Below are 18,083 nucleotides of genomic sequence, written 5' to 3'. Positions count from 1 at the left end.
AAAAGAGGACCACAGACGTTCAGACCTGAAAGCTCCTGACCATGCATGGCAGGTTTCATCCTCAATCCAGCACCCTGAGACTGTATGTGAGCTGTAAGGGAAAAGGCAGAGGACTAGCCACAGTCCAGGATGAAACATCCAAGATCCATAAGTACATCAAGGACATGGCCCCAACAGATGACGTTGAGCAGCATAACCAAGTGGCAGGCACAGTATACAGAAACATCTGTGCAGAGTATGGACTGGAGACCCCAAGGTCAAGGTGGAAAACACCTCCAGAGGTAGTGGAGAATGATCAAGCCAAGATCTTGAGGGACTTTGCAGTAATGATGGGAACATTAGAAAAAATCTAATCTCTCATTCATTTTACTCACTTCTCACCTTTTTGTGCGAGTCCTTCATGTCGGGTTTGAGGTCCATCTCACTCTCTCAGTGCCCTCAAACAAACACAGGAATGACTGAAAAACAGAGTAGAACATTTTATTTTAATTATGAACTAAACTTTGGAAAACTTGATGTTAATAAAACTCAGATTCCAAGGTGAGATGTTGGGATTCTGTTTCAGTTTTTGTGCTTTTATCTTGTTTGTGTGTTTTTATCTCATTTGTGTGTTTTTTATCCTGTTTGTGTGCTTTTATTTCATTTGTGTGTTTTAATCTAGTTTGTATGCTTTTATTCTGTTTGTGTTTTTACCTCGTTTTATCTAGTCAGTTGAGGCTCCTTGTTAAAGTAAAGTTCTGCCTTCCACAGGTGGTTTATGAAAAACCAATCCACAATTTTACAACATCACATCTGGATTACTGTAATTCTTTGTATGTGGAAGTGGCACTTACAAAATGTCCAGAATGCTGTAGCAACACGAGAGCACATCACGCCTGTGCAGTGCAGCCTGCCCTGGCTCCCTGTTTCACACTGGGTGGAATTCGAAATGTTACTGATGGTGTTTAAATGTGTGCACTCTATGGGTCCTCTTATTTGACAGTTACTGCAGCCCTATACTCCACCCAGAGCCCTGAAGTCAGCTAACCAGCGCCTGCTGGCTGAGCTCAAAGCCAGGGTCAAGACTAGAGGTGCGAGAGCCTTTTCTGTGGCAGTACCCACACCATGGAATAGCCCCCTCTGCCTGTTAGATCCTCTCAGTCTTTATCGCAGTTTTACGATAGACTGAAAACACATAGCATTTAATACTAGCTAAAGACATCATGGTGTTTTATAGTTTTTTTCTATGTATCGTGTTATTAGGCTAATTGTATTTGTACAATTTGGAGTAAAATCACAAAAATCAAGCAATAAACAATAATGTATATAGAATTAAGTGGTATCGAGTTCAGTGAGCTCCAATTTTGAGTGGAGACCCTGAGAAAAAATAATGAAAGACAACTCAGTAGCACCACCTCAAAAATCGATTTACATCGCACCTGGCCCAGAATAATGTTATCTTTGACAAATGAAGCTTAGCATTAAAAATAGGTTATGACAGGGTCGGTAAAAAATCATATTATGGACCCTACAGGAAGTCAGCCATATTGGCTCAAACCCGGGATTGACAAAGTCACTCATCATAATCTTTTGGCATCTCCTCTAACAGCTTTCAACAAAAACACTTTAAAACTTGGCCAAAACCCATGTACAACAAAATGTTACCAATTACATATTAAATAAAATGTTGGGCGTCATCATGGAGACTTATCAAGAAAATGTTAATTTTTGGAAAAACTCAAAAAAATTCTGTTTCATGAACATTGTCGGCCCATCCCAGCCACTTCACCCTCGGTTGCAAACTGCCCCAGGTCCTGGCTCGATGAAGCTCAGGACAACATCATCCGCAAACAGCAGAGATGACCCCTCTGGCCCCTGGCTGCGCCTAGAAATTCAGTCCATAAAGACAATGAACAGAACGAATGCCTTCTCCAGATCCACAAAACACATGTGGACTGATTGGGCAAACTCCCCTGAACCCTCCAGCACTCGATGGAGAGTATAGAGCTGCTCCTCCTGAACCAGACGTTTGACTACCAGTCGGATTCTCCTCTCCAGTACCCTGGAATAGACCTTACCGAGGAGGCTGAGGAGTGTGATTCCCCTGTAGTTGCAACTCACCCTCCGGTGCCCCTTCTTGAACAGGGGGACTACCATCCCAGTCTGCCAGTCCAGCGATACGTGTCAGCCAAGACACACAGGACAGATCTCATCCCCCTCATCCCACCCCCTGAGCCTTGCCACCAAGGAGCATGTCAACCACCTCAGTGACTTCAGCCCGGATGATGACCATGAGGAAGAAACCTTACGTGGAAATACTGAAGCAACATCTCAGCCATGAAGTTAAAGCTCAGGTCTTCCAAATGGACAATGACCAGCATAATACCAAACTAGTTACAAACTGGCTTAAGGATAACAAAGTCAATGTTTTGGAGTGTCCATTACAAAGCCCTGATCTCGATCTTAGTGAAAATGTATGGGCAGACCTGAAAAGGCATGTGCGAGCAAGGCGGCCTACAAACTTGGTTACACCACTTCTGTCAGGAGGAATGGGTCAGAATTCCTGCCAAGACGTTTGTTGAAGGATATCCAAAATGTTTGACCCAAATCATACAGTTTAAAGGCAATGGTACCAAATACTAATGAAATGTATGTAAACATCTGACTTTGAAGAAAGTAATGAAAAATTGTCTAAAAGATCCTTCTCTGATTATTCTGGACTTTAGCAAATAGAAATAATTTTGGCAATCCTAATTGACCTAAAAAAGGAAAAGTTTAGATTTCATTTCAGACAGTCAGAAAGAAAAGTGCATGTGTCTTTTTATATAGTGTATATTAACTTTTGGTATCAATTATAAATAAACTTGGTGCAGAAGTCATGCAGAGGGTTTTGACTGGAGTTCCCAAGTAGTTTTTCCAACTTGTGATGCTTTCAACTAGGAAAAACATTTTCCTGAGGAGCACATGAACGCAGCATTCACGTGCAGCAACTACAGGGTCAGTGGTACTTCAAAAAATAGCAGCTGATTGCGTTCATTCAAATAGTGATTTCAATTCTGTTGTCATGAATCCTGCAGAACCTGTTACATAATGCACTTAAATATCAACAGACAAAACAACTGTACTAATAAATAATACTGATACAGCAGTAATAGTAGTAGTACTAGTAGCAATAGTAGAAAGATACTTACAGGTCAGAGATTTCAGTTTTAGACCACAAACACAGCATAACAGTTGTGATTTTAACCCTAAAAGCAGAAGTCAAACAGGAAATGTTATTTCTCTTCAACATCTGACCACATGAAGTACCACACCAAGTCAAAGGTCAAATACCAAAGTGTGTCAGATGCCCTCTCTCTGTCTCCATGGGGTCTTATTGTGTGTAAAAGCTGCTAACCCTGTAGTTTGGACTGCTACAAACATGTTCTGAAATGTCCCTATGTGTCACATGCCCTCCCTGTGTGTCAGATGCCCTCCCTGTGTCAGATGCCCTCCCTGTGTCAGACGCCCTCCCTGTGTCTCCATTGGGTGTCATTCTGTGTAAAAGCGGCTAACCCTGTGGTTTAGATCTGTACAAACATGCTTTGAAGTGTTCCTGTGTGTGACATGATGTCCCTGTGTGAAACCTGTCCTCCCTGTGTGTCAGATGCCCTCCCTACATTAGATGGTAATATTTGTAAAATCACTTCCTGTTTTTCAGAAGAGAAACAGTGACCTCTACAGAACTCAGAGACAAAACACAACTCAAATGTTCAGGTGGAATTTGCTGTGTAGATTGCAGATGTGTTGACCTGGTTTATGGTTAATATCTCTGCAATTACTGGGCCTATCCACATGAAACAAAAATGATGGATGAGCAGCAAAACATCTTTACACTTACAACTTTTTGTCCAGTTGACAGATTTTACTTTAGGCTTTTACTATGGATCATACCTAGACAACTGAGGGATTACACAGAAACAAAAGTCAAATGATTTTTTCACAATAGCTTCAGAAAGTGGAGCCATTATTCAACCCCAAAGATGTGACTGTCGTCAGCCGAAGGGACTTTAAGCCATAAGATTATTATGACATCTTTGTGGAGCCAGTGCCAAACTGATAATGAGAAGGCTCAACATTTGTGGAGCAGAAGTTTGGAGATTTTTTTCAAAAACTGTGAATCTCTTAGTGTTATATATGGAGCAGTTGCAGTAGTATTTGCAGTAGTAGGCCTAGTGATAGTATTTGGGGCAGTTGTGATAGTATTTGCAGCAGTAGTACAGTTTTATAACTCTGGGCCCTCTGATCGCAAACATGAGAGTAAACAGAAGTGAGCGCAGGCTCTGACCTCATAAATGAGGTCATTTCCTGGCCCGTTCTGACCTTTTACATTTAAGACATTACAAAAACATTTTTTTCAATGTTTAGTTTTTTTGGTCAGTTTGGAAGCTTTGATCTGGAAACAACACTGTCCACTCTGCACCAGAAGAGTTTTCAATATTTAATTCAGTCAACCTGCCTCCATAGAGTTATATGGGACACTGTGACTTCAAAGGCCATTATCTCCAAATGCATTTACTCTATACGGACACAAGGATCAGTCCTTAAAATACCACCTACACACACCAAACTTTACTTAAGATTTAGACCAAATGTACAGGAGGATTTTTATATCTAATTCCAAGTCTGATTTATTCATGTTTTAACTCCAAAAAAATTTGGGAAAAATTACATTTTACAGTGAGATTTGGTTTTCTCAAATACTAACTAAGATCCAAAATCCCCTCACAGAGTGACTCACAGAGTCTTATAACTACAACTTTGTGCTTGTGTGTGTCCCAGTGATGACTCAGCACAGAGATTAGCTTAGGCTCATATTATATTACACAGTGTAATATGTTTTCTAGGAAGCTGATTTATAGACTGTATATGGGCTGATTACAAAGTGATTGATATTATTTATTATTATTAGAACAGATTTCTGTTGTACTCATTTGCTCCATTGTATACTTAAGTTAAAGTACAGATACTGGAGCAAAAAAACCAAAACATAAAAAAGTACTTAAGTAAAAGTATTAAAGGTAACGTGTGAAAGTATTTTGGACAAATTTTGAGGTTTTATAAAGCTTCAAATGTAGTGATTTTGAAAAAGATTTGTGCTGAATTTTGTTCAACAGAAACTACTGAATAAATATTTTTTTCAGTTTTTATTTGTATATTTTTGTTTGCTCAAATTATGAACGTGTTAAAATAAACCCTCAGCCTTTTTAGCAGATCTCAAACTATAAAAATAAATACCTTTACTTTTGAGTCCAGTTCAAAAATGTAGGGGAGTAGAAAGTACTTCAGAAAAGTACAGATACCTCAAATTTATACATAAGTATAGTACACTACAAACTACTGTGTTATGTTCTACCACTGCTGATAGAAGCAGACTGCAGTTCAGAGACCAAGGTCAGAGGCCATTTTGTATTTAACTGGACTATGATTAACAGATTATTACACTTGAATCTTATCTTTCAGTCATCTGTTGATCCTCAGACTCATGTGTCCTGCTCCTTGAGTCACCAGTCGAAAATGCAAGGTAATATACAGTAATATATAGAGCAGTAGTCCTTCCTTTTCTGATCTATGTTATAATGTTGTTTCCTCATCACAAACATACCTTGAGTTGTGTTTTCCTTTCACTCACACAGACCCTGCATATTTAGGCTGAGCTCTTTGCTCAAACAGAAAACACTCTGTTCCACCTTCTATTGTCATGCAGTAATACAGGAAGTGCTCCACTGTGTTTTTAAACTCCACACACCTTCACTAGAATCATTTGGATCATGTCAGATCTGGAATTCCCAGTTTCTACTGAACTAAAGGTAAAAGGAGCTGCTAACTTGAAAACTTCCATTTGATGACATCAAAAGGTGAAAGGCATTTTGGGCTTTGGAGATGCAGACAGACTGATAATAAAGTGTTACTCAAACATGTGTCAATGAAAAAAACACAACTCCAAATATGTTTTTGAAAAGGTGACAACATAACATGTCTTATAGCTCACAAGAGTCAATTTATGTGTAATATAGGACCTTCAGTCTGTCTTTTAGTGAAGGTGCAGTTTACAAGTACAATGCCACACTCCCTTTCAGTCAACTGCTGCTCAGGGCAGGTCTAGCAAACTGTGCCATAGCTTTCACTGTCACTTTTTAATAATTGTGATCATCGCACACAATTATAATCGCCTTTACGGCACCAGACTGCTGCATGTTTCCAGTTTCAATACAATGATTAGATGTTAGTTCTGGTGTTTCCCCACAAGGTGACCCTCTGTCATAGCAATGAAACTTGCTAGCTTCTGTGCCTCTGGCTCAAGGCTAGTGGGCAGGCAGTGTATCTGCATCTGGTTGATGCCACACATTTATCCACCTCCACTCAAAAAGGTGAAGTCTAATGTATGTAATTATTATAGCACTGAAAAACAACACCAACAAGCCAATGAGTTACCAATCTGCAGATCCTGCTAAAAAAGTTGCGGCTCTGAAGGCAAACACGAGCGTCCTGCATTGTTTGACAAACTTAAGCCAAAAATATCCATTGTAAGTAACATACCATGTGAAATAAACTATTGAATGTAGTTTGTTAGTTATTATTCATTGTTAATGAATGAATAACAAATTGCAGCAAAAAACCCAAAGATGAACACTCAGACACCTACAGATTGTATGGTGATTGATCTTTTAGTAACTTTTTAAAAAACTGTAAACCTTGGTTTAATAATTATAATAATTTCATCACAACACAACTCAAACTCCCAGCTGCTACAGTAAACGCCATCACATTTCATCGCGTGCACCGCATGGGACCAAAAAACACCACACCGGACAATAAACGACCCCGGCCAATCGTGGCCAAATTCGAGCATTACAAACAAAAACAACACGTACAGAATCAAGGAAGACAACTGAAAGGAACGAATTATGGACTGAATGAACAATACCCAAAAGAAATAATGCAGCGCCGCCAAAAACTTTATCCGATTCGCAAGGACATGATTCAACAAGGAAAGAAAGCAATCATTGTTTCGGACAAACTTTACATAAATGGACAGCTATACCGGAATACAGAAATAACCCCTTGGCTTTACTAAACTTTCCAATACTGTAACCTCTCCATAACTCAACAACACACAGAACCTACAGACACACATGCATACATCCCTTCTTCCCCCCACGCATACACAGACACGCGCACACGCACGCAGACACAGACATACGGACATACACACGCACGCACGCACGCACGCACGCACACGCGCACTCTCTCCCTCTTTCTCTTGCTCGCTCTCTCATATACAAAACTGATTCATATAACCCAGGTCTCAACTAACTACTTTAGACATATAGAACTGCACTAGTCTCCTCACTCCCAGTTAATAACTCTATCCAATGGCTCTGGACTATGACTCTCCCTTTTATCTTTATTCATTCTCTTTCTCTCTCCTACACTCGCACTCACTTGCAGACATACATATACTGCCATGCCTCTTCTTTCTTTTTCTCAACCCCCTATCCAATTTTGTTTATTTTATATCTACTTCTTATTTTCAAGTTTCAACATTTTTTTCCTGTTATCAGTTCATTCAAATGATGTATTTACTGTCTGCTCTGTCTTGGTTTTGCACACCTAACACAAACACATGTGCATACAGACACCAAACACATTAACATTTGTCACTTGGAATGTGCGTGGCATTCGCACACAGGCGAAAAAGAAAAAAATCTTCAGCGAACTTCATAAACTAAAACCAGACATATGCCTTCTACAAGAAACTCACTTATCAAATTCAGATCTTGATCTACTACAATTTAAAGAATTTAACAGTATATATTCATCTACATACAACAGCAGACAACGAGGAGTATCAATCTTAATACACAACAAACTTATATTCAACCATCTCTCGACAATAACTGACCCTGAGGGACGGTATGTCATCATCAATGGCACCATGTCCAACAATAAATTTACAATAGTTAATATATACGGACCTAACACCGACGACCCCTCATTTTTTCACTGTATATTCTCAAAATTAAACGAAGCTTCAAATATAATCATCGCTGGAGACTTCAACACAGTACTGGATTCAAACCTTGACCGCTCACACATCGCAGGACATAATAGACACTGGCATTCCACAGACACAATAAAACAATACATGACAGACTTTGGACTTGGCGATAGTTGGAGATTGTCACACCCACACAAAAAACAATACACACACTCTTCTGCGGTACATCATTCTTCCTCAAGAATTGACTATATCCTCATAAGCAATATTCTCTTGTCTAATATAAAAGAAACCACAATTCATCCTATCTCAATTAGTGACCATGCACCAGTCAGTCTAACACTACAATTTCATTACTACACCAAACCTTCCTTGAGATGGCGCTTCAATCTTTCACTACTCAAAGACTCAGTATTCAATATGATGGTAGAGAGGGAGTGGGCATCCTTCATGGAACTGAATGACTCCCCGGAGACCACTGCAATAACACTCTGGGAAACCGGTAAAGCATATTTAAGAGGGAAAATTATTTCATATTCAACCTACAAAAAGAAAAAACAAATAGAATTAGAACAACAATTACATCAAAAGATAATAACATTGACAGAAAACGGAAATATGCCTGAATTGAGAAACACACAACTACAACTAGACAAAATTTTACAGGAAAAAAACAACTTTATTATGCAACAACTCCAATATGAACTTATTGAAAAACATAATATATCTGGTAAATATCTTGCAAACTTACTTCAAAGAAAAAAAGACAAATCAATAATTCCATCAATACAGACCTTTGAAAATCAAATCACTCATGATCCACAAGAAATTAATAACACATTCCGTATGTTCTACAAGAACTTATATTCATCAGAAAAAGAATCCAATCCAACAGCAATTAAATCATTTTTCCAAAACATAAACCTACCACAATTACCCTCCGATATGGCTGAATTCTTAGATGCACCATTATCACTGCAAGATCTCCATAAAGCCCTCCTTCAGATGCCCAACAACAAAGCCCCCGGTCCCGACGGATACCCCCCTGAATTTTATAAGCACTTTTGGAATTTACTATCACCACTTTTCAACCGGACAGTGACTGAAATAAAAAATACATCTCAAATCCCTCTTCATATGAATACAGCAGCCATAACAATATTACTTAAACCAGACAAAGACCCAACCCAACCCACCAGCTATAGACCTCTTTCATTACTTAATACAGATTTAAAAATCATTACAAAAGCACTTGCCCTCCGGCTAGAAAAAGTTACACCACTATTAATTCACCCCGACCAAACAGGATTTATCAAAAATAGAAACTCTTCAGACAACCTTCGTAGATTATTCAACCTCATCAATATCGCTCAACAATCAAATATCAGGACAATCATAACCTCATTAGATGCAGAAAAAGCTTTTGATAAGGTAAACTGGACATTTCTTTTCCACACACTCCATCAATTTGGCTTCGGGGAGTCATTTATCCACTGGATTAAGACACTCTATACCTCACCTAGAGCCACAGTCACAACTAATGGTATCACCTCACCTTCGTTCACACTGCACAGGGGCACTAGACAAGGATGCCCGCTCTCTCCCTCGCTGTTCGCCTTATTCATTGAACCGCTTGCAGTAGCAATACGCCAAAATAACAGCATACAAGGAATATACGTCTCGGACACACATCATAAAATCAGCCTATATGCAGATGATATTCTACTGTACCTACAAAAACCACAGCAATCATTACACGAAACTTTCAAAATTATAAATACATTCTCATCCATATCAGACTACACTATCAACTGGAACAAATCAACAATACTCCCTCTCTCAGATGAAGGAGGAAGTTCTGCAGCTCAGGATTCATTCCCTGGTATGCACACAGGTAACATTAAGTATTTAGGCATTAACATTTCCCCCAGGCTGTCAGAGTTGTTCTCACTTAATCATAACCCTCTGCTTAAAACAATAGAAAACGACCTTGAACGATGGACAAACTTACCACTTTCACTAATAGGACGAATAGCATCAGTAAAAATGAAAATCCTCCCCAAACTGAATTACCTATTTGCAAACATCCCAGCTACACCTCCGGACAAATGGTTTCAGACACTAGACTCATTAATGATACACTTTTATTGGAAGAACAAAAAAGCAAAAATCAAACTCTCAACATTACAAAAAAACAAAGCACAAGGCGGCCTCGAAGCACCAAATTTCATCCACTATCACTTGGCAAATCAACTACAATATCTAGTTAAGTGGACAGGACAAACATACAATAATAACACATGGATTTCTTTGGAACAGTCATATTTCAAAAATCTTTCTTTGGCAGACATACCCTCAATGAATACTACTCTCAAAAAACATAACTGCTTCAAGAACACAGTCATTTCAACAACTCTGACAGCCTGGTGGAAAGCCTTAAAATTAACTAATTCTTCCACGGCACCTTGTAAATACACCCCCATCTGGCACAACCCTGACTTTCACATGAATAGTACCCCACTTCACTATCGCACATGGGAACAAAAAGGCATCACTCACCTTCACCACTTATTCCACAACAATAAATTCATAACATTTAGACAACTTATGGAACAGTTCGAAATCAACAACAATAATCGCTTTCAATACTTACAAATCAAATCCATTATCCAAAGCAAGATTAATATAACTAATAATACCCTGGATCCCCCTCAACTATTAGAAAACATAAAGAATATCAAGAAACCAAAGAAACTCATTTCCAAACTATACAAACTTATCCATTCAGACAATATAATACATGCACCACAACTCAAATGGAACACAGATATAGATACACCACCTACATACGAACTCTGGACAGAAATTTGCAAAAATACATTCCCAATGACATCCAACACTAATCTACAACTTATCCAATACAAAGTTATCCACAGGACACACATCACCCAATACAAGAAATTCAAAATGGGACTAACAGACACAGACACCTGTTCACAATGCACCATGGGAGTCACAGACACTTATTTACATGCACTCTGGGAATGTTCACCAGTTCAGGGTTTTTGGAACACAGTTACACACAAACTCACAGACATCCTGAGCTGCAGAATTCCTCCCTCCCCATCCCTATGTTTACTTGGCATTATTACAACTTTCACCATACCACCTAAATATAAAAACAGTTTGTTGACATCTCTAACTATCGCCAAGAAAATAATTCTACAAAACTGGAAATCAAAACAGTCAATAAACATCAAACACTGGTCTAACTCACTCATCCATCACATTTCAACCTCTCAAATGACAGCATACTTTGAGGATGACATACCGTCTTTCATGGAAACCTGGACACCATTCATAAACCACTTCAATATTGTTTTCAATCAGTCATCAATATCAACAACATAAACTCCACCAATAGACTATTACAACACCATTAACATAGTAATTATGAGAATGCCACGCACACTCCTATACACCCCCCCATTCCTACAAAGACACACACACACATACACACACACACACGACATTATGTAAACTTTATTACAATAATTGCAATCATACCACCACTATTGCTGTATATCACTATTATTGTTGTGTTATTGTTTTCATTGTATGTACACGTTTCTATTGTTGCTGTCACTACTATTATTGTCATTATTATTGCCTTATTCATTAACTAATTTATTTATTGAATTAATTTGTGGTTCTGATGGAGATAAATAAATGGATGAATATAAACACACATATTAAATATTAAAATAAAGAACATGAATTATTAAATAATAATTTAAATATACACACATATATATAATATATATATATATATATATATACACAATAATAACAATTATTAATCATAATAAATTAATTATTAATCAATAATAATAATAATTGACAACAAATACATAAAAAGATTAGGGTTAGCAAGGAATGGGCGCGTTGCTAGGGGGTACTGCCCCTTGAGTGCGGGCTCACCAAAACCTTGCCTCTTTTAATGCATTGTACAGGACACGCATGCACACACATTTTACATTTAAATCTAAATAACCAATACCACCATTAGGACCACAAAACTAACATAGAGCAATATTGACCAACACTGAGTATGACAGCAATAATAAAACCTGTTATCGTTATCTTTACTTTTATTATTAATATTATTAGTATTACTTCTTTATCTCCGCACACACACTCATACACCCCCCCCCCCCCCCCCCCCCACACACACACACACGCATACTTACAAAGAAAACCAACCAAGACAGAATAATGCAGGTACCGTACTGTACTCCCCCCCCCCTAACACTTTTACACATCAACACAACTTTCTCTGTAAATAGTAAGCTGTAAATATTGTATGTGTTTCTATGTCACTGGGTGTTCTTCAAAATAAAAAAAAAAAAAAAAATAAAAAAAAAAAAAAATAATTATAATAATTATCATGATAATATTGTTAATCGCTATTATTTTGGTCAAAATATTTGTGAGTCTAAATTTTCATATCTTCCCATCCCTACTCATGATGCCATTTATCTGTGAAGTGCACCAGTCCCAGTCCCTCCTGCAGCAAAACAACCCACAACACGATGCTGCCACCCCTGTAATTCTCAGTTGGGATGGTGTTCTCAGCCTTACAAGTTTCTCTCTTTTTCCTCCTAACATAACGACGCTCGTTATGGCCAAACAGTTCAATTTTAGTTTTATCAAACCACAGGACATGTCTCCAAAAATGAAGGTCTTTGTCCCTGTCCCCCTTTATTTGCAAACTGTAATCTGGCTTTTTAATGTTTCTTTTGGAGTAATGTCTTCTTCCTGCAGAGATGTTTCAGCCCATGTTGGTACAGTCCCCGTTTCACTGTGGATAATGGCACACGCTTAACAGCTTCAGCAGCATCTTTACAAGGTCTTTTGCTTTTGTTCTTAAGCACATATTCAAAGCACGTTCATCTCTGGGACACAGAACGCGTCTCCTTCTTGAGAGATGAGGGCTGGACATTCCCATGATCTTTATACCTCAGGCATCTGTGAATTGCAGCCAAGGATGAACCAGACTTGTGCAAGTCGACAATTCTCTTCCTGATATCTTCACTGATTTCTTTTGACTTTCCCATGATGTTACACAAAGAAGAGTTGTAACAGTTGTAACAAAAGAAGAGTGTTTCATTTGTGCTTCAAATACATCCACAGGTGTGTTTCTAATTAACTCAAATGTTGTCAATAAACCTATGCAAATGCATGACATCGTCAACTCGGTTTTCCAAAATTGTTTAAATGCATAGTAATCTTACTGAATGTAAACTTCTGAGTTCTGACTCTCATTATTCTGGGATTTAGCAAATAGAAATCATTTTGTTAATCCTAGCTGACCTAAAACAGGAAAAGTTTAGTCTGATTTCATGTCAGACAGTGAGAAAAAAAGCATGTGTCTTTTTATATAGTGTATGTAACCTTCTTTCGTCTGTATACAGTCTGTGGTCAGTGCTGATAGTCGGGACTGGAGGGACAGACGTGATCACGTAACTCTGGTTGCCATGGTAACGTGTTAGTGTCTGTTACTATGAACAGGCCTATAATGTGATACTTTTGACTGTTTTATTTTATGGTGTAAGGTTAAACAAACCCTAAGCTAAACATTAACCTGAACCAAACTCTCACCTGAACCAAATTAACCTAAACCCATTTCATAGCTTTAAAAAATAATTCGTCCTTCCCGACCCCACACTCTTCATTGGCCCCAAACAAACACAGAGGAGTGGTGGCACAGAGGTTACGTGAGTGCACGTATACTATAGGAACATGGTTTGGTTTGACCTGTTATTGACATTGTCTAGACCTGTCCTGTTTAATTTAGATCTAAGTTAGCCCCACTTCAGTCCTGGTGTAGTCCTGATTTAGTTCTGGCTTAGACCTGGTGTAGTCCTGATTTAGTTCTGGCTTAGACCTGGTGTAGGCCTGGTTTAGTTCTGGCTTAGACCTGGTTTAGACCCAGTTTAGACCTGTTTTGAGATGATCAATGCATAAATAGTGGTTTAATAGTTAAGGGAAAATATCCATAAAAGAGATTATAAAATAATTAAAATTTCAAATAAAACTGTTTAAAATGTGAACAGTGAATGGAGACTGAGAAACGGGTTTAAAATTTTCTGAAATGAAATAAATGTAATCAATTCCAAAGGTGAAAGTCAAAGTGTAAAGAGACTGAGCTAATCCACCTTCAGTCTTTTATCTGTCATGAATCTACCTCTATCACTATGACCTCTGCACTGCTGCACTATTACACCATTAAAATTATTATTGACACCCACACACACACCCCCACACCCGCACGCACACACACGCACAGGCTGAAATTTTTCAATTACCATCATCTACTCCATAAACAACAAACTCTCCTGTTTTATACTGCCAACCCTGCAGTTTACATCTGTATAAACATGTTGCTGAAATCTCCCTGTGTCAAATGTTCTCCCTGTGTGTCCGATGCCTTCCCTGCGTGTCAGATGCCCTCCCTGTGTCTCCATGGGGTCAGAAATGCTAAAGAGCTCATTTCTGTCCTTGAAACCTTTGGTCTGACTCAGCATGTCAGCGAGCCCACCCACAACAGAGGACACACTCTGGACCTGCTCATGGATGAGTTGGATGCTGCTCTGTCTGAGTGTTGAGTGTTTTGAATGTTTTGGACACCATTGAAGGTTAAAATAGTTAAAGATGAGCAAAAAGCGACATGGAATGATGTCAAAGCTCAAGATTCATTATGAGATTTACAGAAAAAAGATGTACATGTATAACCACAGTTATGTAGAGGGATTTGTCTGACATTATTGGAAGCTGCAATAACAACAGTACTTCATGTCCTATTTGCAACAGTAAACAGATTAACAAACCCTCCAGCTCTGCTGCTGTTAGATCTAATTTTCACATCTAATTGCAATGTGTTTGTAGTATTCTTTAATAACAAGATTCAGCATTAAAAATGGCAACAATTCCAGTTCATCTACATGCTGCCTCAATGTGTTACCCTCTAGATTTCTAAAGTCTGTGCTCAAGTTTGCCATCACCACTCCTTTGCATAGTAGCCACAATACTGAACACTTACCAACCTGACAAATAAAAGTATCTGCAGTCACCTCCAGTCTCTTTCTTTAAAAACTTCAAATCAGGCTAGAAACCAAGTGGTAATAATGGAGTCAGACCTGAACTTTAACACCCACAACAAACCAATAACATCTGCAGCTTTTACCATCTAAAAACATTGCAAACATTAAAGGTATACTGTCAAAACCAGATTTGGACAGACTTATCTATGCATTTGTGTCCAGTAGGTTAGACTACTGTAACGTCCTGCTCACTGGCCTCTCCAAATGAGCCTTAAGACAACTGCAGTACATCCAGAACACTGCTGCTCTGGTCCTGACGAGAACCAGGAAGTACTTCACAAATAAGTCCTGTGCTCAGGTCTCTGCACTGGCTCCTGTGGCTCAGAGAATAGACTTTAAAGCAGCTCTGCTTTTGTACAAGTGTCTCCATGGCCTAGGTCCAAAGTACATCTCCCACATTGTAATGCCATAAGAACCATCTCACACTCTAAGAACTTCAGGGAAAGGCCTCCTGCTGGTGCCCAGAGTCAGGACTAAACATGGGGAATCAGTCCTGGGTAGAGAGAGACAGACAGGAGCCGTCCAGGGGCAGAGAGGAACAGAGAGGAGCAGGGCAGGGGCAGAGAGGAACAGAGAGGAGCAGGGCAGGGGCAGAGAGGAACAAAGAGGCGCAGGGTAGGGGTAGTAGTGGGGCAGTTAGATTTCATTCTAGTATTTTCCTTGAAGAGCGTTTATAAAGTGCTGTCCTACAGTGACCTAATGATAAGATGATATAAAGCACACACCCTGAAGAGCTGTTCAGGGTGTGTGCTGAGCTGTTTGATTGTTGTTTATTTTGAAAATTCAGAGAAAAAAAATGCATCAAGACAAAACAATAACAATAACAATAATCTGATTTGTCCTAATAAACATGAAACAATGGTTTGGACCTGGTTTAGTTCTGGTTTAAGATAATCAATACATCATGCTGGGTGACAGTATAAATGTATTTAAATGTATTTAGCTCTCCTCTTTTATCCAGACTTAAACATGGATTCTGGTTGGTTTTTTTTTGCATTTGACCCACATCTGAACAATCAACATTTACATTATTCTTTTGATAAACCTGATTCATACAATGTTATCAGCCATTTGCATGACTTAAATCAGACCTCTGAAGTTGTACTTAGAGTGATGAGCGATTCATGTTTGAGTCATCCTTAACATAATTCTAAAAAACACAGAGAGTACTAGGGCTACACCAGGACTTAAACAGATACAGGACTAAGTTTGCCAAAAGTATCAAAAATCAGATACTAATCGACACTAAAGCAAGTATCAAAGCTAGATACTCATTTGAGTAGGTATCAATACTAGCATTTAATGTTGAAAATCACATTCTATTGTCTAAAGACAAAAGAATCATTGTGGTATCAGAATCAGTATTGAATATTGTGTCTATTCCTTAGATTCAAAATCAAGTTTGAAATGTTTGTATCGTCACACTAGTTCTAACCCAGAAGAGAAATGTGAATAAATACAATTGATTTAAAGAAAACTACTCACCCACTACTGCAAAATCCTGTCCTGTGTACTAGTACTGCAGTAGCTACAGTATTACTACAGTAACCTACAGACGTAGTGCAATAGCTTGTCACTTCAGACAGTGCAGTGTCAGAGTCAAAGTGATTATTAACTTCCCCCTTGAGTAAACTCTCTCTCTCTCTCTCTCTCTTTTACATAACAGCACCGCAATACTGTGAATATGAACCAACAACTGACCATGGACATAGATCTGGTTTAGTCCTGGTTTAGAACTGGATCAGTCTTGGCTTAGAGAAATGAAACAAAAATGTTACTGCAGTATCAAAAGTACTATTGCAGTATCTAATGCAACAACATATTTATTTTTCAATGTTTCTTCTTTAACTGCTTCTTGGTTGGTGTAAAATGATCATTTATTAGTACATTATATTATTATTATTATTATTATTATATTTATATTATCCCAACAGCTTAAGCCGAAATTAGAGAATGGTCCAAAAACACAAACTTCTGGATGTCCATGAGAGCTTGTGTTTTATGACGTGAGTTCAAGCCTCCTCCAAACCCCATAGCCTGAGCTGAGGTTCGGCCTGTGTGGTTCCCATGCTCTCACTGTTATTATGATCCCGATGGCACTGACGTGTTTTTACAGCTACAGTTATCACAGGATTCAATGTCGCTTTAACAGCAGAGTGGCCAGACGATACTGCCCCCTGTGGTCTGTGTGCTACACCAACATCACTGCACTCTGTCTCAGCAGGTTTGTTCTAGGGATGCCAAAAGCAAAAATAGAAAATCAAATAATAAACAATACAAAAACTAGTATCGAAAATAGATTCATTCATTGTTTCCAGGTATCAATACTAAAAATGTACCATTGACAGATCACAAATGAACCTTACCGGAATATCTTTAGAATGATCTTAAGCTGTACACTCACCTGAAGGATTATTAGGAACACCATACTAATACGGTGTTTGACCCCCTTTCAACTTCAGAACTGCCTTAATTCTACGTGGCATTGATTCAACAAGGTGCTGAAAGCATTCTTTAGAAATGTTGGCCCATATTGATAGGAACATCTTGCAGTTGATGGAGATTTGTGGGATGTAGTACAGTGAACTCATTGTCATGTTCAAGAAACCAATGTGTGTTCGAGCTTTATGACATGGTGCATTATCCTGCTGGAAGTCGCCATCAGACGATGGGTACATGGTGGTCATGAAGGGATGGACATGGTCAGAAACAATGTTCAGGTAGCCCGTGGCATTTAAACGATGCCCAATTGGCACTAAGGGACCTAAAGTGTGCCAAGAAAACATCCTCCACACCATTACACCACCACCACCAGCCTGCACAGTGGTAACAAGGCATGATGGATCCATGTTCTCATTCTATTTACGCCAAATTCTGACTCTACCATTTGAATGTCTCAG

The 18,083-nt window shown here is 38.6% G+C and overlaps 1 protein-coding gene across 1 annotated transcript in view; it reads right to left on the bottom strand.

Annotated features, from left to right (window-relative positions):
* The window catches only part of ube2j2 (ubiquitin-conjugating enzyme E2, J2 (UBC6 homolog, yeast)), a 6,502-nt gene extending 6,082 nt beyond the window's left edge, over positions 1-420 (bottom strand). Inside the window, exon 1 of the mRNA XM_033966502.2 lies at positions 375-420. Within this exon, the coding sequence (XP_033822393.1) occupies positions 375-420 (46 nt within the window). The remainder of the gene's footprint in view (positions 1-374) is intronic.
* Positions 421-18,083: the final 17,663 nt, after the last annotated feature.

Source organism: Periophthalmus magnuspinnatus, chromosome 5 (genome assembly GCF_009829125.3).
Source record: "Periophthalmus magnuspinnatus isolate fPerMag1 chromosome 5, fPerMag1.2.pri, whole genome shotgun sequence".
NCBI classification, from domain to species: Eukaryota; Metazoa; Chordata; class Actinopteri; order Gobiiformes; family Gobiidae; genus Periophthalmus; species Periophthalmus magnuspinnatus.
This window is presented reverse-complemented; position numbering and strand designations above follow the sequence as displayed.